At 49.7% G+C, this 22,353-nt stretch overlaps 1 protein-coding gene across 2 annotated transcripts; it reads left to right on the top strand.

Annotated features, from left to right (window-relative positions):
* Window positions 1-2,713: 2,713 nt before the first annotated feature.
* Window positions 2,714-5,730, top strand: ppp1r8a (protein phosphatase 1, regulatory subunit 8a). Of its 2 annotated transcripts, none has more exons than XM_084455076.1 (7): window positions 2,714-2,764; window positions 3,219-3,279; window positions 3,590-3,743; window positions 3,975-4,192; window positions 4,387-4,531; window positions 4,817-4,881; window positions 4,971-5,730. In XM_084455076.1, the coding sequence occupies exons 1-7, from the start codon at window positions 2,715-2,717 to the stop codon at window positions 5,343-5,345; spliced, it is 1,068 nt and encodes a 355-aa protein (XP_084311202.1). In that variant the 5' UTR covers window position 2,714; the 3' UTR covers window positions 5,346-5,730. The 2 variants fall into 2 exon arrangements, with proteins under 2 accessions (XP_084311202.1, XP_084311201.1); XM_084455075.1 differs by having other exon boundaries at window positions 3,897-4,192.
* Window positions 5,731-22,353: the final 16,623 nt, after the last annotated feature.

Here is a 22,353-nt window from a genome sequence, read left to right as displayed (position 1 = left end):
TATTTGTTCACCGTCCTTCAGATGAAGGACCCAAATTACATTTAGAAATATTTCCGTAATCTTATTTTGAAGCAGGCTGGTGAGTTGATGAATCCTCGTACTGTTGGTGTGTCTCAGGCTAACCAGCGGAATGTGGACGGTGGGCAGTCAACCCCAGCCTGTAGCATCGCCGGACAGAAGAACCAGGTACCCTCACCCCAACCCCACGGACATACTGTAATAGCCAAGCTCATGTTGTATTGTAAAAGATATTGGGCTACTATATGTTCATTAGGCCTACTCCTGGGAGGTTTTGAAGGTGGTCAAGAGCTCCCCAGCCCACGAAGGAATCTGTTTCAAGGACTTGCGGTTGACGCTGAGGTATCTCGGCATCGATGTCATCAGGTAGAATTGTCTCCCTGTCCACCGTCGTGTGATTCTATCCGTGATCGGGACCAGGACTCAGTGTTTATTTCTCTATATAGGGAATCCTTGCAGCGGCTCCTCGATGAGGGTCAGATCTTCTCCACCATTGATGAGGAGCATTTCAAGGCCTTGGACAACAGTGGCTGAAGCATGTTCACTTACACCTGACACGAGGGTTTAAAGACGCTGAAATGCCTGCCATTACAGTTGAGCATGTATGGGAGAGAACCATTTATTATTATTATTATTATGTGTATATATTTATTTAATATTTTAAGTTCAGTTACGTTTGTTTTTCAAAGATGTGTGCATTGGTTGATGAGGATGTGTATGCTTTGGTTGACTCATGAGTGAAAAGTTAGTATGTTTTCTGAAACCTCATGCAATGCAATAAAATAAATAAAAAACGCATAAACGTGTCTTGTACTTTTTAAGTGACTGTGAAGTGAATTCCGACATTTGTTTCCAAACACGTGTTAGAAAGTAATTGCTGAAAATATGTGGAAGGTCTGGGAACTATGTAGTAGCCTACTAAATTGCAGAGTAACTGTTTTTCATTCAACGTTTTTAATTTTCATGATTTTTAAAACAGCCTGATCCGTGATCCGTACAGTAGGCTATAACCCAGCTGGCATTTCATCGTTGATTCACTGGTCTTGTGTAAATGTCATGTGACTACGTGAATCAACGTTGGATTAGGTTTTGATTTTGAAAGGTGAATTAACGTTGATATTGCGACGTTGTTCCAACATCTTACTCTTCAACATGGGTGAATTAAGGTCTTAAAATCATTGTTGAATATGTGTTGAATTTGAAAGGTGAATCAACTTTGAAATCCCAACTTTGTTTCAACGGCTTACTTTTCAACATGGGTAAATTAAGGTCTTTGAGTCAACTCTGTGTATTGTCATTTTTGTAGGCTGCAGGTAATTACAATACCCTACAGAATATAGGCTACACACCAAACAATCTATACAATATAAGCTAAAGATGAGGTGTCGGTGTGGATGTGTTATGTGGAACTTACACATAAGAAACAATTTATACAATGTGCAAATTAAGATAAGGTGCTGGTGTGAATGCATTAGGCCATGTACATGCTATAAATATGGTTTAAATAAATTACGGGGATGGCGTTAATGAGCTGAGATCATATGTAATTTGGGACAGGGTTGGGAGCTTGGGTTTCTTAGACATGTGATTGTCTTTTTCAACTGATCCCGTCGGGCTCCTTGGCCTGCAGTGTGGCACGAGTGTGGCGTAGGCTACTGTTGCCTCACAGCAATAAAGTCCAGTTCGAATCCCGCTTCGGGCGCTGTCTGCACTGGTGATGTTCTCCAAGGGTTTGTCAGGTAGGCTACGTAGGTGGGGTATCTCCCGGGATAGTGTGGAGTTTGCATGTTCTCCCCTTGTTCGCAAGGGTTTCCTCCCAATAACCCCAATATGAAAAAGATGCAGAAGAACAGATCGCTCTCCTGTGCGTCCCTGGACACAAACGCGCGCTGACTGCTCCTGGCTGCCCTTACAGCACGGATAGGTTAAATGCAGAGACATTTCATTGGTGGACGCTCCTGCATGCCGCGTGTGCGCATCACCGCCGCCCCCCTCGCGTGTGCGAACAACAGAATAATGACTTGTCCTGTTTTTGCAGTACAGTAACATATTCTGGTCCTGACATCCAAGATGAAGAAGACGATATTACGACCCTATTTCTCAGTTTCCCTATGTAAAAGCATGCATGATATGGAATAATGAAACAGCGGCGAATGGCTCGTTATATCATTATTGTAGTTATATCATTATTCCAAAATAATATAAAACAACCAAAACTTTGCATTTTTCTGTAATCTGGTTCCGACATCAAAATGGGCAAAACGATATTTCGACCCTAGTTCTCAGTTGTAGCCTGTAGAAGCATGCATGACATAGAATAATGAAACAACGACAAATTGCTCGTTATATCATTATTGTTATAGCCTATGGTTAATTGTAGGCCTATGCATGGATGTAGGCCTATTGTATGCCAGCTGGGAAATTGAAATGGTCTAAACGGCAACATGAGCTGTTTTGAATGAGGTTTTCTAATACTTCTCAAAGTTTATTTTCACACAAATTATTGTGGATGCTTAATGAGATACTAAACATTGATATAGGCCTACTGTATGCGTTTTTAATATTTCGAACCACGTTTGCAGTCATGGTTTTCATAAAGGACGAACGTCTTCAGTGTTGGAAACTACGATTCCCATACTTCCTAATATTCCCTTAGATTACTCATTTTCCCAGCATTCACCAGTGGTGACTGAAAGATGGCAGCAAACCCAAGCACAAACACACCTACTTTTGACTGCCCGTCATGGTAAGATCTGCGGTGTCTCATGCATATTTTCGACAACGACACATCGAAAGCATGCATTATAGTTTGGGATGGTACATGCTGAAACTGTGATAGCCAAAATCTATTCGGTATGACATGCCGTCTATATTGCTAGCGAAACCTGATCAGTCAAAGGTAGCCAGCTAGCTAGCTATGGTGAAATGAACTGCTGAGCACGACTCAGCCAGTGAATAACGTTAGCTAAATACAGTTTACCGGCGAGTTTGACATCCACAAGTTAGCATGCGTCCTAAGCACACCAAGCTTTGAATAAAGGTGACCTTACAGTACCCATATCATGGTAGTTGCATGCACTGGCCAACCTGTCTTGGCATTTTGCCTAATATGCTTCCCAGATAATACATACCTCAATTTGCTTGCTCTCTTGTCAGTGTGACAAGGACACAGTCTTCTCGCTAATCGTGTGTTTGATCAGGGCAGGGAAGCCTCCGGCAGGACTTCATCTGGATGTGGTGAAAGGGGACAAGCTGGTTGAGGTAAGGTCAAAGGTTATTGACCTTCTGGACTTGGCCTAGTGTGAAGAGCTACACAGCTTGTGCTTTATAAGGCTCAATGGGTAATGCTGCTGCAAAAAATATGTCGGGAGGCATCTCTTACTCAGTGTCTTTTGAACCCAGTGGCCTCTTGCATTCCAATGATCCCAGTAGCTCCGACTCATCTTCCAAATGTGACGTACTGCGATGTGGCTTAGCGCCCTCCACAAGCACCGCTGTGTTCTTCAACTGGATGACAGTGCTCGAGGCAGACGGGTGAATGCAATGTTCTGTTCATGGTTTCTCGCTTCAGAAGCTCATTATTGATGAGAAGAAGTACTATCTGTTTGGGAGGAACCCAGATGTGTGTGACTTCACGATAGACCACCAGTCGTGCTCGCGGGTCCACGCTGCGCTGGTGTACCACCGGCACCTGAAGAGAGTCTTCCTCATCGACCTCGACAGCAGTGAGTCAGCGGTTCACCTCTACTGAACAAGGGAGTTACCGTACGCCAGATAGGATTCATATTTGGCACTAGCTGAGTCATAGCTTACTCGAGGGGCCGGTTAAGACTACAAGCATTGGTTTATTTGTGTTGGGCTCCTGTCTGTCGTGGGAGACGTCAACAGCTGCTTCTTTAACCTCCCTTCTCCTGGAGTAGTGAAACTGATCAAGCGCCATCTTTGTCATCTCCCAGCCCACGGCACGTACCTGGGACGCATACGCCTGGAGCCCCACAAGCCCCAGCAGGTGCCCATCGACTCCACCATGTCGTTTGGGGCGTCCACGCGCGTTTACACGCTGAGGGAGAAGCCCCAGACCCAGGCGGGCGCCGTGCCGGGGGAGGCCAAGGCCGGGGAGGACGACGAGCTGAAAGGCCTGCTGGGATTGCCCGAAGAGGAGACCGAGCTGGAGGTGTGTGTGTGTTTCCCAGAGCTGGAGGTGTGTGTGTGTTTCCCAGAGCTGGAGGTGTGTGTATGTTGACCCGAGACAGAACCTGACCTGTGTTCGTGTGTTGACCTGAGACAGAACCTGACCTGTGTTCTTGTGTTGACCCGAGACGGAACCTGACCTGTGTTCTTGTGTTGACCCGTGTTGACCCGAGACAGAACCTGACGGAGTTCAACACGGCCCATAACAAGAGGATCTCCACCCTCACCATGGAAGAGGGGAACCTGGACATACAGAGGCCTAAGAGGAAGAGGAGGAACTCCCGAGTGTCCTTCAGCGAAGAAGAGGAGGTCATCAATCCAGGTGTGACACACACACACACACATAGACACACACGCACACACACACACAAACACATAGACACGCACGCACACACACACACACAAACACATAGACACACACACACATAGATGCACGCACACGCACACATACACACACACACATAAATGCACACACACACAACACACACACACACACAACATATAGAATTTTATTACTAATATGGGTGTGTTTGCTTGCTTGTCTTTCCACGTTTCTGTACTGGGTAATGTTCTGATGAGATCCATGTGTGTTTGCTTGCTGTCACAGAGGATGTGGACCCGTCTGTGGGACGCTTCAGGAACATGATCCAGACCGCCGTGGTCCCCATCAAGGTAATCACCTTTCATTTCACCTCCTCAGTTTGGGATGCTTATAAAGGGAGTTGCCAACGCTTTTTTTTTTTCATCCTGTGACTCTTCAGAAGAAGAAGATGGAGGGCCACACCCCCCTGGGCCACGCCCCCCTTGGCCTGGAGGACACGGTAGCGCGCAGAATGCACAACTTCCCCTTCACCGGGGGTCTTTATGGGGACCTTCCACCCACCAGCCATGAGGCCGGGAGCCAGCCGGCCGGAGCCCAGGGAGGGGCCGCCAACCTGGGGGCCCTCCCGCTGCCCTTCCCTAACCCCGCCCCGGAGGTGGACCTGACTCCCACCTCGGCACAGCCCCCTGTCACCCTCAACACTGCGCCAGCGCCCGGACCCTACACCGCTGAGCCCCTCAACGAGCCACGCAAGAAGAAGTATGCCAAGGAGGCGTGGCCTGGGAAGAAGCCCACCCCCTCCCTCCTGATATAGCCCCACCCTGGACAGTGTGATGGGGGGGGGGGGGGGGGGGGGCGCTGAGGGTCGGCCCTGTTTCTGGACAACACCCTTCAGACTTATTGAACAAGCTGTGACCATGAAAACGGGGTGTGGGAGAGGTTTCTATTAATATATTGTTTTAGTTTTGTGTGTTTGTCTGTCTTGTACATTCATAATAATTGTTTTTTTTATTTTATTTTGTGTACTGACAAAGTTACTGACATACATTTTAAGGAGGACAGACTGTAACATGAATTTGAACCATGATCTTGCAACTGTATTTATTTTGAAAGTTACCATTTTGTTTGATCATATTGGTTTCTCTCCTGACCGTTCACTGTATGGAGTCGGTGGTTCTGTTCTTGGTCTGTCTGCTCTGAGACCCATGGTTCTGCTAGAAGTGAGACCCATGGTTCTGCTAGAAGTGAGACCCATGGTTCTGCTAGAAGTGAGATCCATGGTTCTGCTAGAAGTGAGACCCATGGTTCTGCTAGAAGTGAGACCCATGGTTCTGCTAGAAGTGAGACCCATGGTTCTGCTAGAAGTGGCACAAGTCAAGCAGAGACGTGGAGGCGTCATGGTAACTCATCAGGACGAGGCTGAACTGCAGGTGCATATCAGCTTTCAACCAACAATAAAAGAAACTCAAGACTTGTGAGACAATTCATCATAATGTTTATTTCTATTTTTAAACCGGGATTTGGCAGTTGAAAGGGAAAAGCGTGTCAGTTATGTATGAACATGAGGAAACGGTAGAAGGACTGAAATGACACCGGTCATGGGCATTCATATCTGTCTGGTTTGGGATAATAAACAGTCATCCATACCTTGGCTTCACTGTTGGAGGAGGAGGAGGAGTAGTGGGTCCCTGGAGATGTCTCCCACTGTGCCTCTGTTCACTTTCATGTCTCCACGTTTGCTGTCCTCCTGCCAACCCTGCCATCTATGGAGAAAAAACGCTTGGGAGTGCTAATTAAGGGTTTTTTGAGCAAACTGATTTTGATGGCGTGTTCTAAGCACATGCCAAATACGTCAGTTGCCTCCCAAGGTGATGAGTTTGTCCTTAAAGATAGCTTGGCTGATTTAAATGCTGTTTTTGTGATGAGAATTACTTTTGGTTTGTGACTTTTTCTTTTTAAAACAACTTTGTCCAACTTTATACTCCAAACCTAGGATTCCAGGGATGGAAAGGTAGATTGGCTGTGTGCTCTCTAAGCAGTAGATTAGGCACCATTCTTTCATAAGGAGCATGTTCTCTTGCAGGACCGGTCTGGATCTAAACAGGTAGAGAGTGATGTCATACTACAGCAGCCATGTGGCTCATCTTGAAGGGTTTGTTTGTGTGGTCATTGATGTATTTTCCACCAGAGGGCAATATATATTATTGTGCTCTCTGGACTCATCCCCATGGCTTTACTCTCTATCTGTAACATCATGTCATATTTCTGCCACAAATTCCATCCATTCTACAGATAGAATAAACATAGAACACACATTCCCATTCCTGCTTTTCGAATTATTGCAGCTGTCATCAGAAACAGAAGTAGAATCATCCAAATGAGTGTGTTTTTTTGACATACAATCCTACTCCTGCATCAGTGGGTAGAGAGACATGGTATTGTCTCATGTGGAGATAAAAAAGAAGAGCTAGTTCATACAGCTTCAATCGGGTTTTGTAAAGAGGATGCGCCTGGGCATGGTGGATGAAATGTGTAGTACCCCCTTCCGCCTGCAGGGGTCTCTGTGGTTCTTCGCAGGCCTCAGTCTCGCTAGAGCACATAAACGGCACCTTGTTAATCAAATCTGCATGAGTGCGCTCAGGTTTCCATGGCAATAATTATCGGAGCTGCCTAATTAACTTTCTCAATTGCTTAATGATATACGACCCTCTGAACTCCCTCGTTTTTTCCACTCTAATCCAAGTGTTGTTTTTTTTATTCCTTCATTTTCACTCCCCAGCGTTAACCCGTGACCGCCAAGATAATAGAATTTATAGAGAAATTAGATTCACTGTCACAGTATTTCCACTGTACCCACACTGCTGCTCGGTCTGGAATGAGAGCGAAGGAGACGGTCCTGGACAGAACAGAACAGCAGAGCTGAGTGGCGCCGGGCCGCGGGGTTGCGTTCAGGCGTGCGGCCGGCAGGTTCTTTATTGGGCCTGGAAGAGAGGAGAGCAGAGGACGACCTCCTGTGACAGCTGACTGACAGAGGTCTCTGAGAGCGCCAGACCTGGTGACCTGGTCGCCGGAAGCAGCCAGGCGGAAACTCCCGATGCACAGAGACAGGGAAACGCACCTGGCTGCGTTCCAAATCTCCTACTTCCATACTAGGCCATGTAGAATGCCAAAAACTGATGTAGTATGTCCCAATACATAGTATGCCACATGCAGTACGCCAAAAATATGAGGATGTCCTACTACATCAGGTCGTATTTTGCAGTATGCAAGCCAGCACACTTGTCTGGCTATTTACCCACAATCCTGTGCTCAGCGGAAATGAATGCCGCTTTATGGACTGCGACGGATGATGTCACATTTCAATGTGCAATGTTATGACAAGGTAGTAGGCCTATGTCCCAATTGGATGCATACTGCAGGCAAAGTCTGTACTTTCTAGGCGCAGCTGTAGCACGTACTGGTTGTAAAAAGTAGAAGTATGCGATCGCAGTCCTGGTGATATGCTCTCCTACCCCCTGCCACCCCTCACCCTCCTGCTCTAAGAGTCTGAGCCCTCCTACTCACTCACTAGAGCGCCAGCCAGGCCCCTCCCCCCTCCGCAGAGGCCTGGCTCCGCCTCTCACGGCTACATCTCGGCCGCCCCATGGGAGTGACATCATCGGTGGCGTTCAGACACTCCGCCCTGTGGGCTCCGTGGCGGTGGTCACTCTGAGGCCTCGCTCCGCGGCGCGCTGAGCGGTCCAGACCCACATGTGGGATCAGCGCGAGGTCAACCGTCCACAAAGGGCTGAGCCTGGAGTCGCTTCGTGAGACGGCTGGGTGACTGTGACATGCTGTGAGAGGGAATGGGGTGTGTGAGTCTTTACAGGCCTGGGTCGCACCAAGTTTAATCCAGAAGGGTTCCTTGAGTATTTGCCGTTGCTTCGCGACGCCGTGGGGTTCTGTTCATTCTCACTGTAGCAGGCTGTGTTCTTCTTTCACTGTGGTTGCATCCATCAACATGCTTTAATTGTGCCATTTCCCCTTTTGTTGAAAAAAAAAAACAGCACAGGAAAGTGACAGGGGAAGATTATATGTGTAACACTTGTGCGCTGCGCCGCTGATTTCCTTCCCTTGTGAGTGGATTTCACAGTTGAGGGGACAATCTCAAATAGGATTAACGGGAGGTGTGGGATAATGTTAGCTAAACCTCTCTAAGTCCGGTACGGCAGAGGGAAGTCTGACTGCGTGGCTCTGGTACCATTTCACCACTGAACACTGCGCTGGAGGAGGATTCTTGAAATATCATTAGTACCACCACTTCTGCATTCATCAAAGGGTTGGGAGGAAGGCACAATACAGCGCTGTGGTTTACACCTATAAAAAGCAGAAGAAAGAGTCCAAGCTGGGAGCATTAGTCAAGCCCATGTCTACTGCCAATACTTGGGGAGTAAAATGCAGCCTTTTGTCTCTGGAAAATATCCTATAACTGGGAGACAGAGAGAGATGGAGAGGGAGGAAGGAGGAGGAGGAGGAGGAGGAGGAGGGAGGAGGGAGGAGTGAGGAGGGAGGAGGAGGAGGGAGGAGCAGGAGGGAGGAGGAGGAGGGAGGAGGAGGACGGAGAAGGAGGGAGGAGGGAGAGGGAGGAGAAGGAGGGAGAGGGAGGAGGAGGGAGGAGGAGGGTAAGGAGGGAGGAGAGAGAGGGAGGAGGGAGAGGGAGGAGGAGGGAGGAGGAGGACGGAGAAGGAGGGAAGAGGGAGAGGGAGGAGGAGGAGGAGGAGAGAGGTCTTGGTGACATTGGGAGGCCACATGGTTGGCTGTAACCCAGGCCAACGGAGCGCAGCATTCCTGGGACGTCCACGGGTTCTGAACGAGCCGAGACGCCCAGCTCAACACACAGCCCAACACACCCACACACTTCCACACACCCCAACACACCCACACGCTTCCACACACACCCCAACACACACACACACACTTCCACACACACCCACGCACTTCCACACACAGCCCAACACACCCACACGCTTCCACACACACCCCAACACACACACACACTTCCACACACACACACACCCACACGCTTCCACACACAGCCCAACACACCCGCACACTTCCACACACACCCCAACACACACTTCCACACACACATTCCAACACGCTTCCACATACAGCCCAACACACCCGCACGAGTCCACACACACCCCAACACACACACACACTTCCACATACACAGCCCAACACACCCACACCAACACGCTTCCACACACAGCACAACACACCCACACACTTCCACACACACACCCCAACACACTTCCACACACACCCCAACACACACACACACTTCCACACACACAGCCCAACACACCCACACACTTCCACACACACTTCCACACACACACCCCAACACGCTTCCACACACAGCCCAACACACACAGAGAGAGAGAAGAAAAGGAGGGGGGCGGTGTGCCGTTAGGGGGGTGGGCCTTGTGGCAGAGGCTGACCACGTAGTTGAGTAACTGAACAACAATCAGCCCAGAATCCCCAGAGGATTGTGATGACGAGGGTTCTGAACAGGCCTGCCCAACGTTGCCAACCGGAAGCACTAGGATATATGATCGTCCCATTTTGCCTTCCACATTTCATCATGTACATTGTGAATCTTGATGAGTGTGGGGTGTGTGTGTGTGTGTGTGTGTGTGTGTGCGTGTGTGTGGGTGTAGCCTGCTTCAGGCACCCAGCCATCGTGTTGCTCAAGAGTGGTTGGCTACCTTGAGGTTTGTGAAGGGGAGTGGCCCCGTCTCTCTTCATCCAGTCAACAACACATCAGTAGCCCGGGGAGGCGGGGCCTGGCCGCGAGCCTGACGCTGAAGGCCCCGCCGCTCGTCCTCTGACGGAGTCGGAGAGGGAGAGAGAAAGAGGGAGAGAGAGAGAGGGAGAGAGAGGTGGATCGGTGTCTGCTTCTCCGTGTGCCGCCGTGTGATCCGGTCCGTTTTTGAGTTTTGTAACGATATGAACATATTACGAGGCCACGGCAGAGAACATTACATCCGCCGGGCTGGCATGGCTTCAGTGTTTTCATTCCGTATGATAGGAGTCACCCCGCATTCCTGTTACAACTTCACTGCGGTGTCGAGAAAAAAACAACCTCAGAACCGCACTGCCATGTGTTTTAAATTCTCCCTATGTTCGTTCTCCTTCCCAGCGTCTCTCCACCGCCCCCTGTCTTCCTCTGTCTCCCCGCCTCCCGCTCACAGGCTGTGATAGACCCATTAGCGATGAAAGCGTTTTCCAATAAGGAGCATTTGAGGATATGTCTAGGTCGTCATTGACAACCAGCTGTCAGTGAGTCGTAGCCTATGTCGCCAGCGGGGGAATCTTTTCACCCTCAAAAAATAAGACCCAGAATACTTCCTCCCCGCGCGTGGAGCACTTGTTCCTGCTCTTTAAAAGCACGAGGAGAGAGGAAAGGCCGACTGATTTGGTAAGGAGGTACTTTGACTCCTTTACACCTGCGCAACCGAGTCAGGAAGGCTTTCAGTGGCAGGGTCATTATTTAGGCAGTGGGCGGGATGTCCCTCGCATATTCCTGCTCCATGAGCGCCAGTTGTGTAGCCTATAATATTCACCACCATCGTCCCCGCCATGCCGGGAGAGGACAATTGCGCAGAGGGTGGCATGAAGCCGAGAGACAATTAGGATATTTCAAAGAGGCCTGGGTCTGTCCTTTAGGAGAGAGACCAATAGCTAGCTTACTATATGCCTCCGACTCCATTACATTTAAAAAAAGAAACCGGGCAGTTAGACTCCAACAAATCCCTTATAGGCCTCGTGTTTCGTTAGGCTACAGTTTAATGAACAAGTCACATTAGGCTACAGACTACATTTCCAAATGAAAAACTTGGATAACATTTTCAAAATGTAAACATGAGTCAATAAGTAGGCTACAAGTTTAAATGAACTGAATTGAGCCGTATGTAAAGGCTATTTGCAGGTAGGGTCCTTAATAAACAGGTGATCTCAGTCTGTTTCAGCAACAGGTTTCATGTGACATTCCTTCATTGATTATCTATCTTATATCGCATTGACCTAATGAGATTATGGCTCCGTTATTATTAGGCTTATAGATTATGGGTCAGGGATACCTTAAAATGCAAACGTTTGTCACGGGTGATTTTCAAGCTAACTTGCAATTATTTTTGTTTCTTTATAAAGACTTACTGTGTCTCTTCGGGTGTGGCGTCCGCCCAAGGGAGATGATGCAGTCCAGGGGGTGTGAGGATATGAGAAAGAGGTGCGCGCGCGTGTGTGTGTGTGTGTGCGTGCGAGAGAGAGAGAGAAGGAGAGAGAGAGAAGAGGGGGAGAGAGAGAGAAAAGGGAGAGAGAGAGAAGAGGGAGAGAGAGAAGAGGGAGAGATATGTGTTGATAAGATGCTGTGTTGAGCGACCTGAGATGCTCCACATCTGCCCCCTTTGATTCGGGTTTGTTTGCTTGGATTTTAATGATTTGCTGCTTTGGATGTTGGCTGTACTAGGCTACTGCAGGCTACGTATGGTGTTGTACGGCCTGATCTGGAGCAAACCTGTGAATTATAATGCCTTAATAAGTGAATCTGAGGAGGCTATAAGCCCTTTGTCCGGTCTCTGCTTCACGCTATTCAACACAGCTTTCAATTAATTCCACCCCGAGGCACGTTTGTCAACAAAATGCATCCAAATGATTTTAACAGCAACAAATGCCCGTTGATGAAATATACACACAATATTATCCAAGAAAATGTATCAAGAATAAAATACTTTAGGCTATATGGCTTCCCATGTGAAGATGTAAGATCCTGTAGACCCCCCCCCCCTCTAAACCTGTTCTGGAGGGAGTGACTTGATCCCGGCGTCGTCCAATTATGTGAGCAGCACTTATTGCTAGCTACAGTGTAGTCGCTTGATGCCGAGAGACGGGCTGTACAAATGTGGAAGGAATGGTATTTTGACAATCTAACGAAATAAGGGTTGGGAAATAAATGACTGGGCGTCTTCGGCGTTGGAGGGAAGGAAGAGGATGCAACAAAAGCCGTGAGGCTTTTTTCGTCTGGAATTCTGCGGCTTTATAAATGATTCACGAGGTCTTTATTTTAAGGGAGTAAATAGCGCTCACAGTGTGTTACTATATCAGTTATGAGTGTGTTCGCGTGAGCGCTTTGCTTGTGAAGCCGGTCACAAATCCGCCGAGAGGACCGGGATCCCAGACGACGGAAAACTGAGCAGACCTCAGAATAAAAAAAGTCAATTTATGTGGCTTTAATTTTGGGGTTGATCCAAGATTTTCTTTCAAGCCTCCTGGCCCAGCCGCTTGTCAAACCGTCTGTCAAAGAAATCAACTGTTGCTGCAAAGGAACGATCACACACACAGGAGAGGGGCACGCGCAGGTCCCTGGTGCTGAGCATGATCTGAACATGGATTTTTAACCGTCAACTGGACTTGTGTGCGCTTGCAACGTGTTATTATATTGACCAATTAACATGGAAGAGAGACTCATATTCTTGTTGATGCCTCGGATACGTGTTCTCGGTATGTCTCGTACTGCATGTGGTCGTGCAGAATGATTATATTCCACGCCGCTCCCGGCTTTTTGATATTGGTTTATAATATTTTTGTTTCAGATAGTAGCGTTTGCTTTTAGACAGGGCAGTTTGAGTATTTCCACAACTCTCAAGCTGTTGTAGGGTTTTTAGAGGTTTGCGTTTTGTGACCTTGCCGGTTCGGGCGGTATTCGGGGAGCATCATGCTGATGATGGAGAATGGCAGAATGGATGCGCATCAGGTTGAAATCGATTCGGAATACGAGCCTCAGGTCCGGCCGCGGTCATGCACCTGGCCACCGCCGTGCCCGGAGGATTTTCCCGGGGGAGAGGAGGCGAATCGAGGTCTACCCCTGGCGTCTGTTAAGGTGGAGCAGTACAACGTGCCTACGTGCAGGAGAGGTGGCGCGCCGGCGGAGATTAAACACCCGGCCGGCGCCCCTGCCCCTATCGCTGCCGCCCCTACATGCATGTCGGGGGCCGCGCTTGACGTCGCCAGCCAGCTGCGCAAATCCAAGTCGTCCCGGCGGAACGCGTGGGGGAACCAGTCGTACGCGGATCTCATCACGCGCGCCATCGAAAGTACCCCCGAGAAGCGACTCACCCTGTCACAGATTTACGACTGGATGGTGCGCTTCGTCCCTTACTTCAAGGATAAAGGCGACAGCAATAGTTCAGCTGGATGGAAGGTAGGCTATGGTTATACACTTGACATTCCAGGCCTATTTGAATGGTTGTGGGGGGATTGTTTTGCCATCCACCATCACGCATGCCACGTTCATACACTAGACTGCGGTCAACCAGAACTGAAAACTGGTTGTCAATACGGCTCGCCTGATATCAGGCTCTGACACATGTTCCTCCCAGTAGACTAGGCTACTTCACCGCTCTCCACGATCCCGTGTGTAGACAAGGGCGGTGAACGGAGGGAGGCGGAGAGGGTTCAGGGGCGGTGAACGGAGGGAGGAAGGTTCACAGGGTTCATCGTATTTGGGATTATGTCTGAGCACAGCAGTGAAAACCAGTTCAAATGTAAACGCCCGGTTTCTCTCGGATAATGTTACGCGCCGTGACGCATCGATACATGTACGTTTAATATGCTGCGGGACGAGGTCGGGCATTTTCATTGACTTCTAAATGTGCTTTCTTCATCGCCAAGCGCAAGTACGCCTGTGCCAGGTCGGAGGGATTGAAAACAGGCCATGCGGGGGACACAAGTGCGCCCCGGTCAGTAGTGCCGTTCCCCGGGTTGAGCGTCACGCCGCCCGGCTGGTCTGGATGAACACCGACCCCGCCCCCTTCCAGCCATCGAGCGCTTACGCACAGGCTATGCAATTAGCTGCCTTGGAAACGAAGAGAGGAACAATCCGTGGGAGATGATAACACGAGGTCAGCTCCGGACAGATAGAAATAACCTACAGCTTATCCTTTCAATTCAAATTAATAATGTAATATCTGAGATTCTGTAATCTATTTAGTTGGCTACATGTTGTGAGGGAATGTCTCAGATCAGCCGAGGCCCCTTTGTTAGGAAGCCATTCTTTCTGCAGTTGTCAAACAACTCCCAACCCAATGGGATAGGCTACCCACAAGCCTGTGCGAAAACATCTTAATACCGTTTCCAGCTTGATCTGTTGTATGAGTTCCCGCAGAGTCTTCAACTAGGGGTCATTGTGTAACGGGGGACATTATGTCAAATGTATATACAGTACTGTATATATAATATATATGTAACACTTTACAATAAGGGTACATTAATAAGCATTAGTTAATGCATTATTAAGCATTAAGTGACAGCTAATGTCTATATTAACCATTTACTAATGCTATTTATGTTAACTAAGGTTAACTCACATAACCCTAACCTTAACTAAGGTATTAATTAACATTACTAACCTAACCTAACCCTAAATAAGCATTAATTAACAGTTAACTAATGTTTTTTGTGCCCCTTATTGTAAAGTGTGACCTATATATATATATATATATATATATATATATATATATGTGTGTGTGTGTGTGTGTGTGTAGGCCTATATATATATATATATACATAGTATATCTAGTAGGCTATGTGTGAATCACAAATATGGACAATAAACAGATCTTGAATTTTGAATATATATATATATATATAGATAGATAGATAGATAGATAGATAGATAGATATGTTAAAAGAGGGTCAACCTCATCCTCTCTGTCATCCCATCCACGGGGTATAGAGAAGGCTCAGGCCTCGACCTGCAGGGTGCATTTGTTTTCATCTCCTCGACCCTCCTCTACCTCAGCAGCCTGGGCCCGGAGTCAACCAGAGTTCACGCTAAACCTCCCCTCCATCTTCCCTGGCCTTTATGGCATCTTATGATGACAAAGCCGTTATTTCAAATGAACATACACAGATGTTGTTTTTTTCTTGAAATGCCCTCCCCATGTCTGGTGTCTCTTTCACTTGATACACTAGCTTCATAACATTAGGAGAAAGAGCGGTATTAAGAGAGGGATTAAGCTCTCCAAATCCCCATTTCATTTAGGCGTAAGTAGAGGAATAGCAATACTCCAATCTATATGGTTAGGTTTAAAATTGGATTTAAAAGGGGCTTAATTCCCGGGGTCTTGTTTTTGCTGCCCACGGTATCCCAGCTGGACCTCAGCTCAGATACCTCCACAGGGTTCTGTGCTTTGATTGGCTGGTTTGGCAGCGATCTGATCTGCACCAAGTAAGGCAAAAACAACTTGATTCAATCATAATAGCGCTCTTAAAAAACAGACACACATGCACGCACATGTTGGGCTGTAACAGTTGGCAAACGCTTTTAATACGATTTTAAGAACAGAGACACACATACACACACACACACACACACACACACACACACACACACACCAACAGTCTTACACACGTATGCACACGCACATGGCTAGGTTTCTGATGGTATTGAATAAAGAGAGGTGGACTGACAGGGGGTGGGAGGACTCTGATGCGCTGCTCGGCTGCTAGTAAAGGGTCTTTAAAAGCGGTTGTGTAATCCTGTCTGAAAGCCGGTGGTAAATTCAGCCCCAGGGTCCTTTGTCTCTGTCTTGGCCATGGAGCCTCTGGGTCTCAAACAGTAGCTGGAGCCCTATTAATACAGGTCTGTTTTCTGGGAAGGTCCAGCTCTTGACCGCAGTGTGGTACTAATGGCAACCGAGCCCAAGGGGGTGGTTTGCCCACACACCCACACACCAACACACACACGCACACACACACACAAACACACGCACGCACACAAACACACACACACTCACAAGCACACACACACACACCGCACGCACACAGACACACACACACACACACACACACACACACACACACACACACACACACACACACACACACACACACACACACAGTAGGGGTTGTATTGTGTCCAGGTCTGTATAGACTGTATAGACCGAGTGCTGACAGACAGGCGTATGGCGCGAAGGCGAGACAGCAGACAGCAAAGTCCAGGAACCGGTCCTGCTGGACATGGCTGGCCCAGTACGCTGAGCCGGTCCTGCTGGACACGGCTGGCCCAGTATGCTGAGCCGGTCCTGCTGGAAACGGCTGGCCCAGTACACTTAGCCGGTCCTGCTGGACACGGCTGGGCCCAGTACACTGAGAGCCCGCCAGGGCAAGTGTCCATTTTGCTCCGCCGAGAATTATATCATGGTAAATAGTGTGTGTGTGTGTGTATATGTGAGAGAGAGAGAGAGAGAGGTGGCAGGGAGGCATTTCGAAGAAAGGCTATTATATTTGTCCCGCCGATGTAGAGCTACTTTGAATTGAGGCTTGAGGATTGAGTGGGAGAGAGAGTGAGAGAGAAAGAGAGAGAGAGAGACAGCAAGAGAGAGAGCGCGCGCGCGAGAGAGAGAGAGAGAGTGAGAGAGAGCGCGGCGGTGGACCCAGCCTCTGAGCTCATTGAAAGCAGCCTTCATGCAGACTGTGCTGCCTGGGCCCCAGCCGAGACAGAGGAGGAGTTGGGGGTCTGGGGATGGAGGGTCTCCTCAGCAGCGAGCCCTCTGCAGCACGCCATGGTTATTGTTATCACCACAAAGGCCTAGCAGAAGGAGAGGGAGCCCTCGAGCTGGCGGGCTTGGCGCTAGGGGCGGGGGGGATGGGGGACGGGGGCGGGTGTTTGGTTGTGTGTGTGGGTGTGGGTGGAGGGGGGCGGGGGCTTGTTTGAGAAGGAGATTCTGGAGGCCACTGTAAACCTCTTCTGATCAGTCAGTGCTGTGAATGGAGGGCAAAGTGGAGGGGAACTGTTGTTTGGTGTGGCGATGGGAGGAGGGGCCGTATGTGTGTGTGTGTGTGTGTGTGTGTGTGTAGACAGTAGGGATTTGAACAGAGGATCTTGTCAGTTGGTGTGCGGAGTTACAAAGGCATTGTGTTGAATGGGAGAATTGGGGACACGAGTGCTGGGATGATTGTGGAGTGGAGAGGCCTCGGCTTGAGGGGCTCGAGGGGTGTGTGTGTGTGTGTGTGTGTGTGTGTGTGTGCGTGCGTGGAACGTACCGCATAAATGATCCATATCTGAAAGGAGCACAATATTCTCACCCTCCACGCCCCAGCTGACTGTCGGAGTCTGATAAATTCCACCGCGAGAACCGGGTCCAGGGCGCCCCCCTGCCTGGCGGGCTGAACCGGGTCCAGGGCGCCCCCCTGCCTGGCGGGCTGAACCAGGTCCAGGGAGCCCCCCTGCCTGGCGGACTGAACCGGGTCCAGGGCGCCCCCCTGCCTGGCGGACTGAACCGGGTCCAGGGCGCCCCCCTGCCTGGCGGACTGAGACCACTCTGGGAACGGCGCCCGGGGATGCCGTTAAAAAGTGGGCCCAGCTCACAGACCCTCGGTGGTGTGTGTGTGTGTGAGTGTGTGTGTGTTCCAGATGTCCCACTCGGCTGCGCGTAGGGGCCCATGGGTAGATGTCCAGTCGGCTGGCAACCTCAGACCCCCACATGGTCAATCTATGGCCTGAGGAGGTTCACCTGGTTCATCTAGCCCGGCCTTCAGCTGTGCTACCGGTGCTAGGAACTGCTACCGTACTGCAGTGTGTCTGCAGTATCATAACTAATTACTTCAGTAGTATGGATGTTAGTACTACAGTAGTACAAATGCATCATAACTTACAGTAACTACCTCAGCAGTATGGATGTTAGTACTGCAGTAGTATGAATGTATCACAACTAACGATGATTAGGCATTGTAACCCTAGTTCTATGAGTGGAGCGGAGCCCCACAGGGCTAGCTCCTATTGGCTAGTGAAACCTAGCCAGCTACAATTGACTGAAGAAAAAACACATACACGCACCTGTGTCCAACCAGGTCCGGTGCACCACTGTATAAGTGGGCTTCGCCTGCACAACTGCTCCTAACTGATATTTTCAGTGAGCAGACTGCGGGGTCAGCAAGTCTGCACCCTGTGGGCTCCACTCTACTCATAGAAATAGAGTTATAATGCATAACCATTGTTCTGTTTGCTAGCCCTATTGTACCAATAGGGCAGGACAGGAGCCAGCGCTCCAAGGTGAGACCATACCAAACATTGGCCCCGCCCAAGCACTGGCCCCACCCCGCCACACTCGGTTTATCACAGCCGAGGGCAAGACATCACTCACCAGACGGTCCCGCCCTGGAACATCATGTCTAACGCTAACTCCCGTTGGCGACTGTGCGCAGACGACGCCACAGAGACAGATGACGTGGGTAAAAGATAATAACAGACTAAAGGAGACGGAGACGACCAAGTCGCTGCCGCACAAATGTCCTCCACAGACACACCATTGAACAGGGCAGCTGACGTGGCCACGCCCCTCGTAGAGTGTGCCCGAACAGCCCCAGGCAGAGGGCGACCTGCAGTCTCACAAGACTTGGAGATGCCCTCACAAATCCACTGGGAGAGACGCTGTTTAGAAAGCGGTGAACCCACCTTCCCTGGGCCGTGACAAACCAACAACTGGAGGGTAGTCCGGATCGCAGCCGTGCGCTGAACATAACAAGTCAGCGCACGCACAGGACACAACAAGTGTAAGCGAGCCTCTTCCTTGCTAGCATGAGGCAGAGGATAGAAGGTTCTCAGCTCCAAGTCCTGTGCACTGAATGCGCCCCGAACCACTTTCGGAACAAAAGATGGATCCGCGCAAAACAGCTTTGCTCCCATCACCCATGATGAGGGAAATGAGAGATGAGAGATGACATTTAATCGCAGAAATAGCATATGCATGCACTCTGATAGTGGATGCCGCTAAACCGTCTCCATGATCCATCAGGTGTTCCAGAAATTCCAACATCATCTCAACCAAGCAGGACTCAGGAGTGATGTCCCTGTCTTCACACCAGCATGCAAATGCGGCCCACTTACCAGAATAAACCGAGTAAACCATGGCAGTGGACGCCGCGCGCACTCTGAATCGTACTGATCACAGCCGGAGAGAGTCCTCTATCATACAATCTCCGCCATTCAAGAGCACCCCAGAACCGGGGGCATGCAAATTGAGCACCCCGCCTGGGAAAGCGCGTTTGGCCACTGAGGGATGAACTACGGTTCCACAGACGTCATGGCCATCACCTCCGCATACCATCTCGCCCAGTGCTGGTCCGGCGCTATCAGAATCACTGATAGATCCTCTGACCGTACCCTGGATAACAATGGTATGATTAGCCCCACTGGTGGGAAGGCATACAGCAGCGCCTTCAGCCAGTGGGCATTCGCGAACGTGTCCACCCCCAGCGGAGGCTGGTCCTGCTGACTCAGAGAGAACCAGAGCGGACACTTCACTCTCAAAGTGAAGAGATCCACCCTGGCCCTGCCAAACTGAGCCCAGAGTTGGGCAACAATCTGAGGATGTAGGCTCCACTTGCCCGGATGAGGCCTGCCTCAAGACATCAAGTCCGCCCCAACATTCAGGTAGCCGCCAATGTGCCGCACCGTCAGAGACTGGAGGTTGACATGAGCCCATTGCTACAAAATCACCGTCAATCGGTGAAGTGCCGGCGACCAAACTCCCCCTTGCCAGTTGATATAAGCTACTGCGGTCTGGTTGTCTGGCTGCACCAGCACATCGCGCCCCCTTACCAGGTGGCCGAAGTGGCGCAACACCAGCGGCACCACCTCTAACTCTAGGGGGTTGATGTGGCGCCATTCCCTGGCGGCCCATAAACCACCTACGGCCTGGGACAGACATGTACTACCCCAGCCGTCTAGAGATGTGTTCCTGAAAACGGTGATTTGACCTGACACTGCCTATTTGGACGCCGTGTGCTATTACACGCCGGTCCCTCCAATAGCTGAGGTCCCTTCCAACAACCTCGGTACCCGCACCAGGCGTGTCTCACAGGATCTAGACGGAGCCGTGCCTTTGGGACAGACGGACAATGGTGACTCTTTTCTAACGTTTCCCTCCTTGGATCGGACAGATATGCTCTCATGGTGCCTGTGTCCAGATTGATACCTAGGTAAACAATCTGACAAGCTGGCCACAGAGCGTTCTTGTTCCAATTGACCGCAAACCCCAGGTCGCTGAGATGTTTCACCACCGTAGCAGAGGGCGTCAAGCCAGAAGGGGCGATGGAGCCAGAACCAGCAGGTCATCCAGGTATGTAAGGATCCTGATGCCCTGCTGGTGCAGTGGCCTCAACTCCGTCTCCACACAAATGGAGAACGTCCTGGGGGCGAGCGCATATCCAAATGGGAGTCTGGTATATTCGTACGCCACTCCCTGGAAGGCAAAACGCAAAAACATCCGAGGGGGCAGCGAAACTGAATGGAATACCCCTCCATCAGAACACGCTGTAACCAGCTGTCCAGGAGGCAAGAGGCACTTCTCCTGCTAGACTGTAAAGCGGTTCAAGAGAGGCTGTGCCAGAGATCGTGGCACCAGATTGAGGAATCTCCCATAATTCAATTTGGCCCTGACTGCCACCGGACAGTGGAGAAACTCTGGTGTCCTGGTCCAAGGTGGGCCATCCTCGAAAGGGACATGAAAAATCCCCATAGAGTTCCATGTCCCGATTCAGTATGAGGTTGAATAGCATTCCTGCCGAGAAGCACTTTATTCATAGAATGAGGAAGTGGGTCTACAGCGTCTGCATTACTGACAACCCGCTGTCTATTTGCCCATTCAGACAAAGCCGCCGCAGGATCTTAGTTCCCCGGCGGCGGCGGCAGGTAGTCAATGAACTGCACCTGGTGAAGCCTCTCCAGAGGCTCAGGTTGAACGCGGGTCTGGCAGTCTGGACACAGCATCAGACCCGCCCTGGCGTGCTGCGGCCCCATGCAGTAGAGCAGAGTGGATATCCCATGTTGCTATAGAGGGCGCCGCAACCGCAGAATCTTTCCAGTAGCCTGGGCAGCACTGGCTGGGGATCCCAGAAGGACGCCGCTGGCTCCACGGTGAGTCGCTGCGAAGTCATCTTCGTTCTTCTCTTCTCAGTTGTCTTCGCAAGCTGAAAATTTCAAAGGAGCAGTTGTGCAGACAAAGCCCGTTTATACAGTGGTGCATTGGACCTGGTTGGAAACAGGTGCGTGTATGTTTTTTTTTCTTGAGTCAAATGTAGCTGACTAGGTTTCACAAGCCAGTATAAGCTAGCCCTGTGGGGCGGAGCTCCACGAAATAGAACTATTTCAGTAGCATGGATGTAGTACTGCAGTAGTATGAATGTATCATACCTAACTACATCAGTAGTATGGATGTTAGTACTGCAGTAGTATGAATGTTAGTACTGCAGTAGTATGAATGTACTGTATCACAGCTAACTACATCAGTAGTATGGATGTTAGTACTGCAGTAGTATGGATGTTAGTACTGCAGTAGTATGAATGTACTGAATCACAGCTAACTACATCAGTAGTATGGATGTTAGTACTGCAGTTGTATGTAACTAATTCAGATCATTGGACAGGTGAAGTGTTACTTGCTCCGAACTTCCTCTCGTGGGATGCTGCCATGCCGTCTTCCCAGGGGACGGTAAGTTCAATCATGGGGAGTCTTCTCTCCACTGAAGACCACATGACGATGTCGGGCCAGAGAGTGGTTGTTACGATCTCTCTCCGGATGACCAGCTGCCTTCTTAAAGGGCAATGCTCATTTTTGACAACCTGGACCTTATTTACGACATATTATAAGAAGTTTGACTCACCGAGATCACTTTGGTGTAGTTCGGAGGCCTGTAGAAGAAATTTAAAATCCAGCGCGAGCCAGTATATCCATGTAATGACGGTGATCGGGGCAACGAGAATGCAGTTTCTCAAA

This window comes from Borostomias antarcticus (assembly GCF_949987555.1).
Source record: "Borostomias antarcticus genome assembly, chromosome: 21".
NCBI classification, from domain to species: Eukaryota; Metazoa; Chordata; class Actinopteri; order Stomiiformes; family Stomiidae; genus Borostomias; species Borostomias antarcticus.
Note: the sequence above shows the minus strand (reverse complement) of the source record. Positions and strands in the feature narration are given on the sequence as shown.

What these genes read in the sequence shown, in the direction of transcription:
- ppp1r8a (XM_084455075.1), top strand. Translation starts at nt 2,715, where the DNA reads ATGGCAGCAAACCCAAGCACAAACACACCTACTTTTGACTGCCCGTCA. An exon ending in AAGGGGACAAGCTGGTTGAG is followed by an intron (nt 3,280 to 3,589) that starts GTAAGGTCAAAG and finishes TTCTCGCTTCAG; the next exon opens with AAGCTCATTATTGATGAGAA. An exon ending in CCTCATCGACCTCGACAGCA is followed by an intron (nt 3,744 to 3,896) that starts GTGAGTCAGCGG and finishes CTGTCGTGGGAG; the next exon opens with ACGTCAACAGCTGCTTCTTT.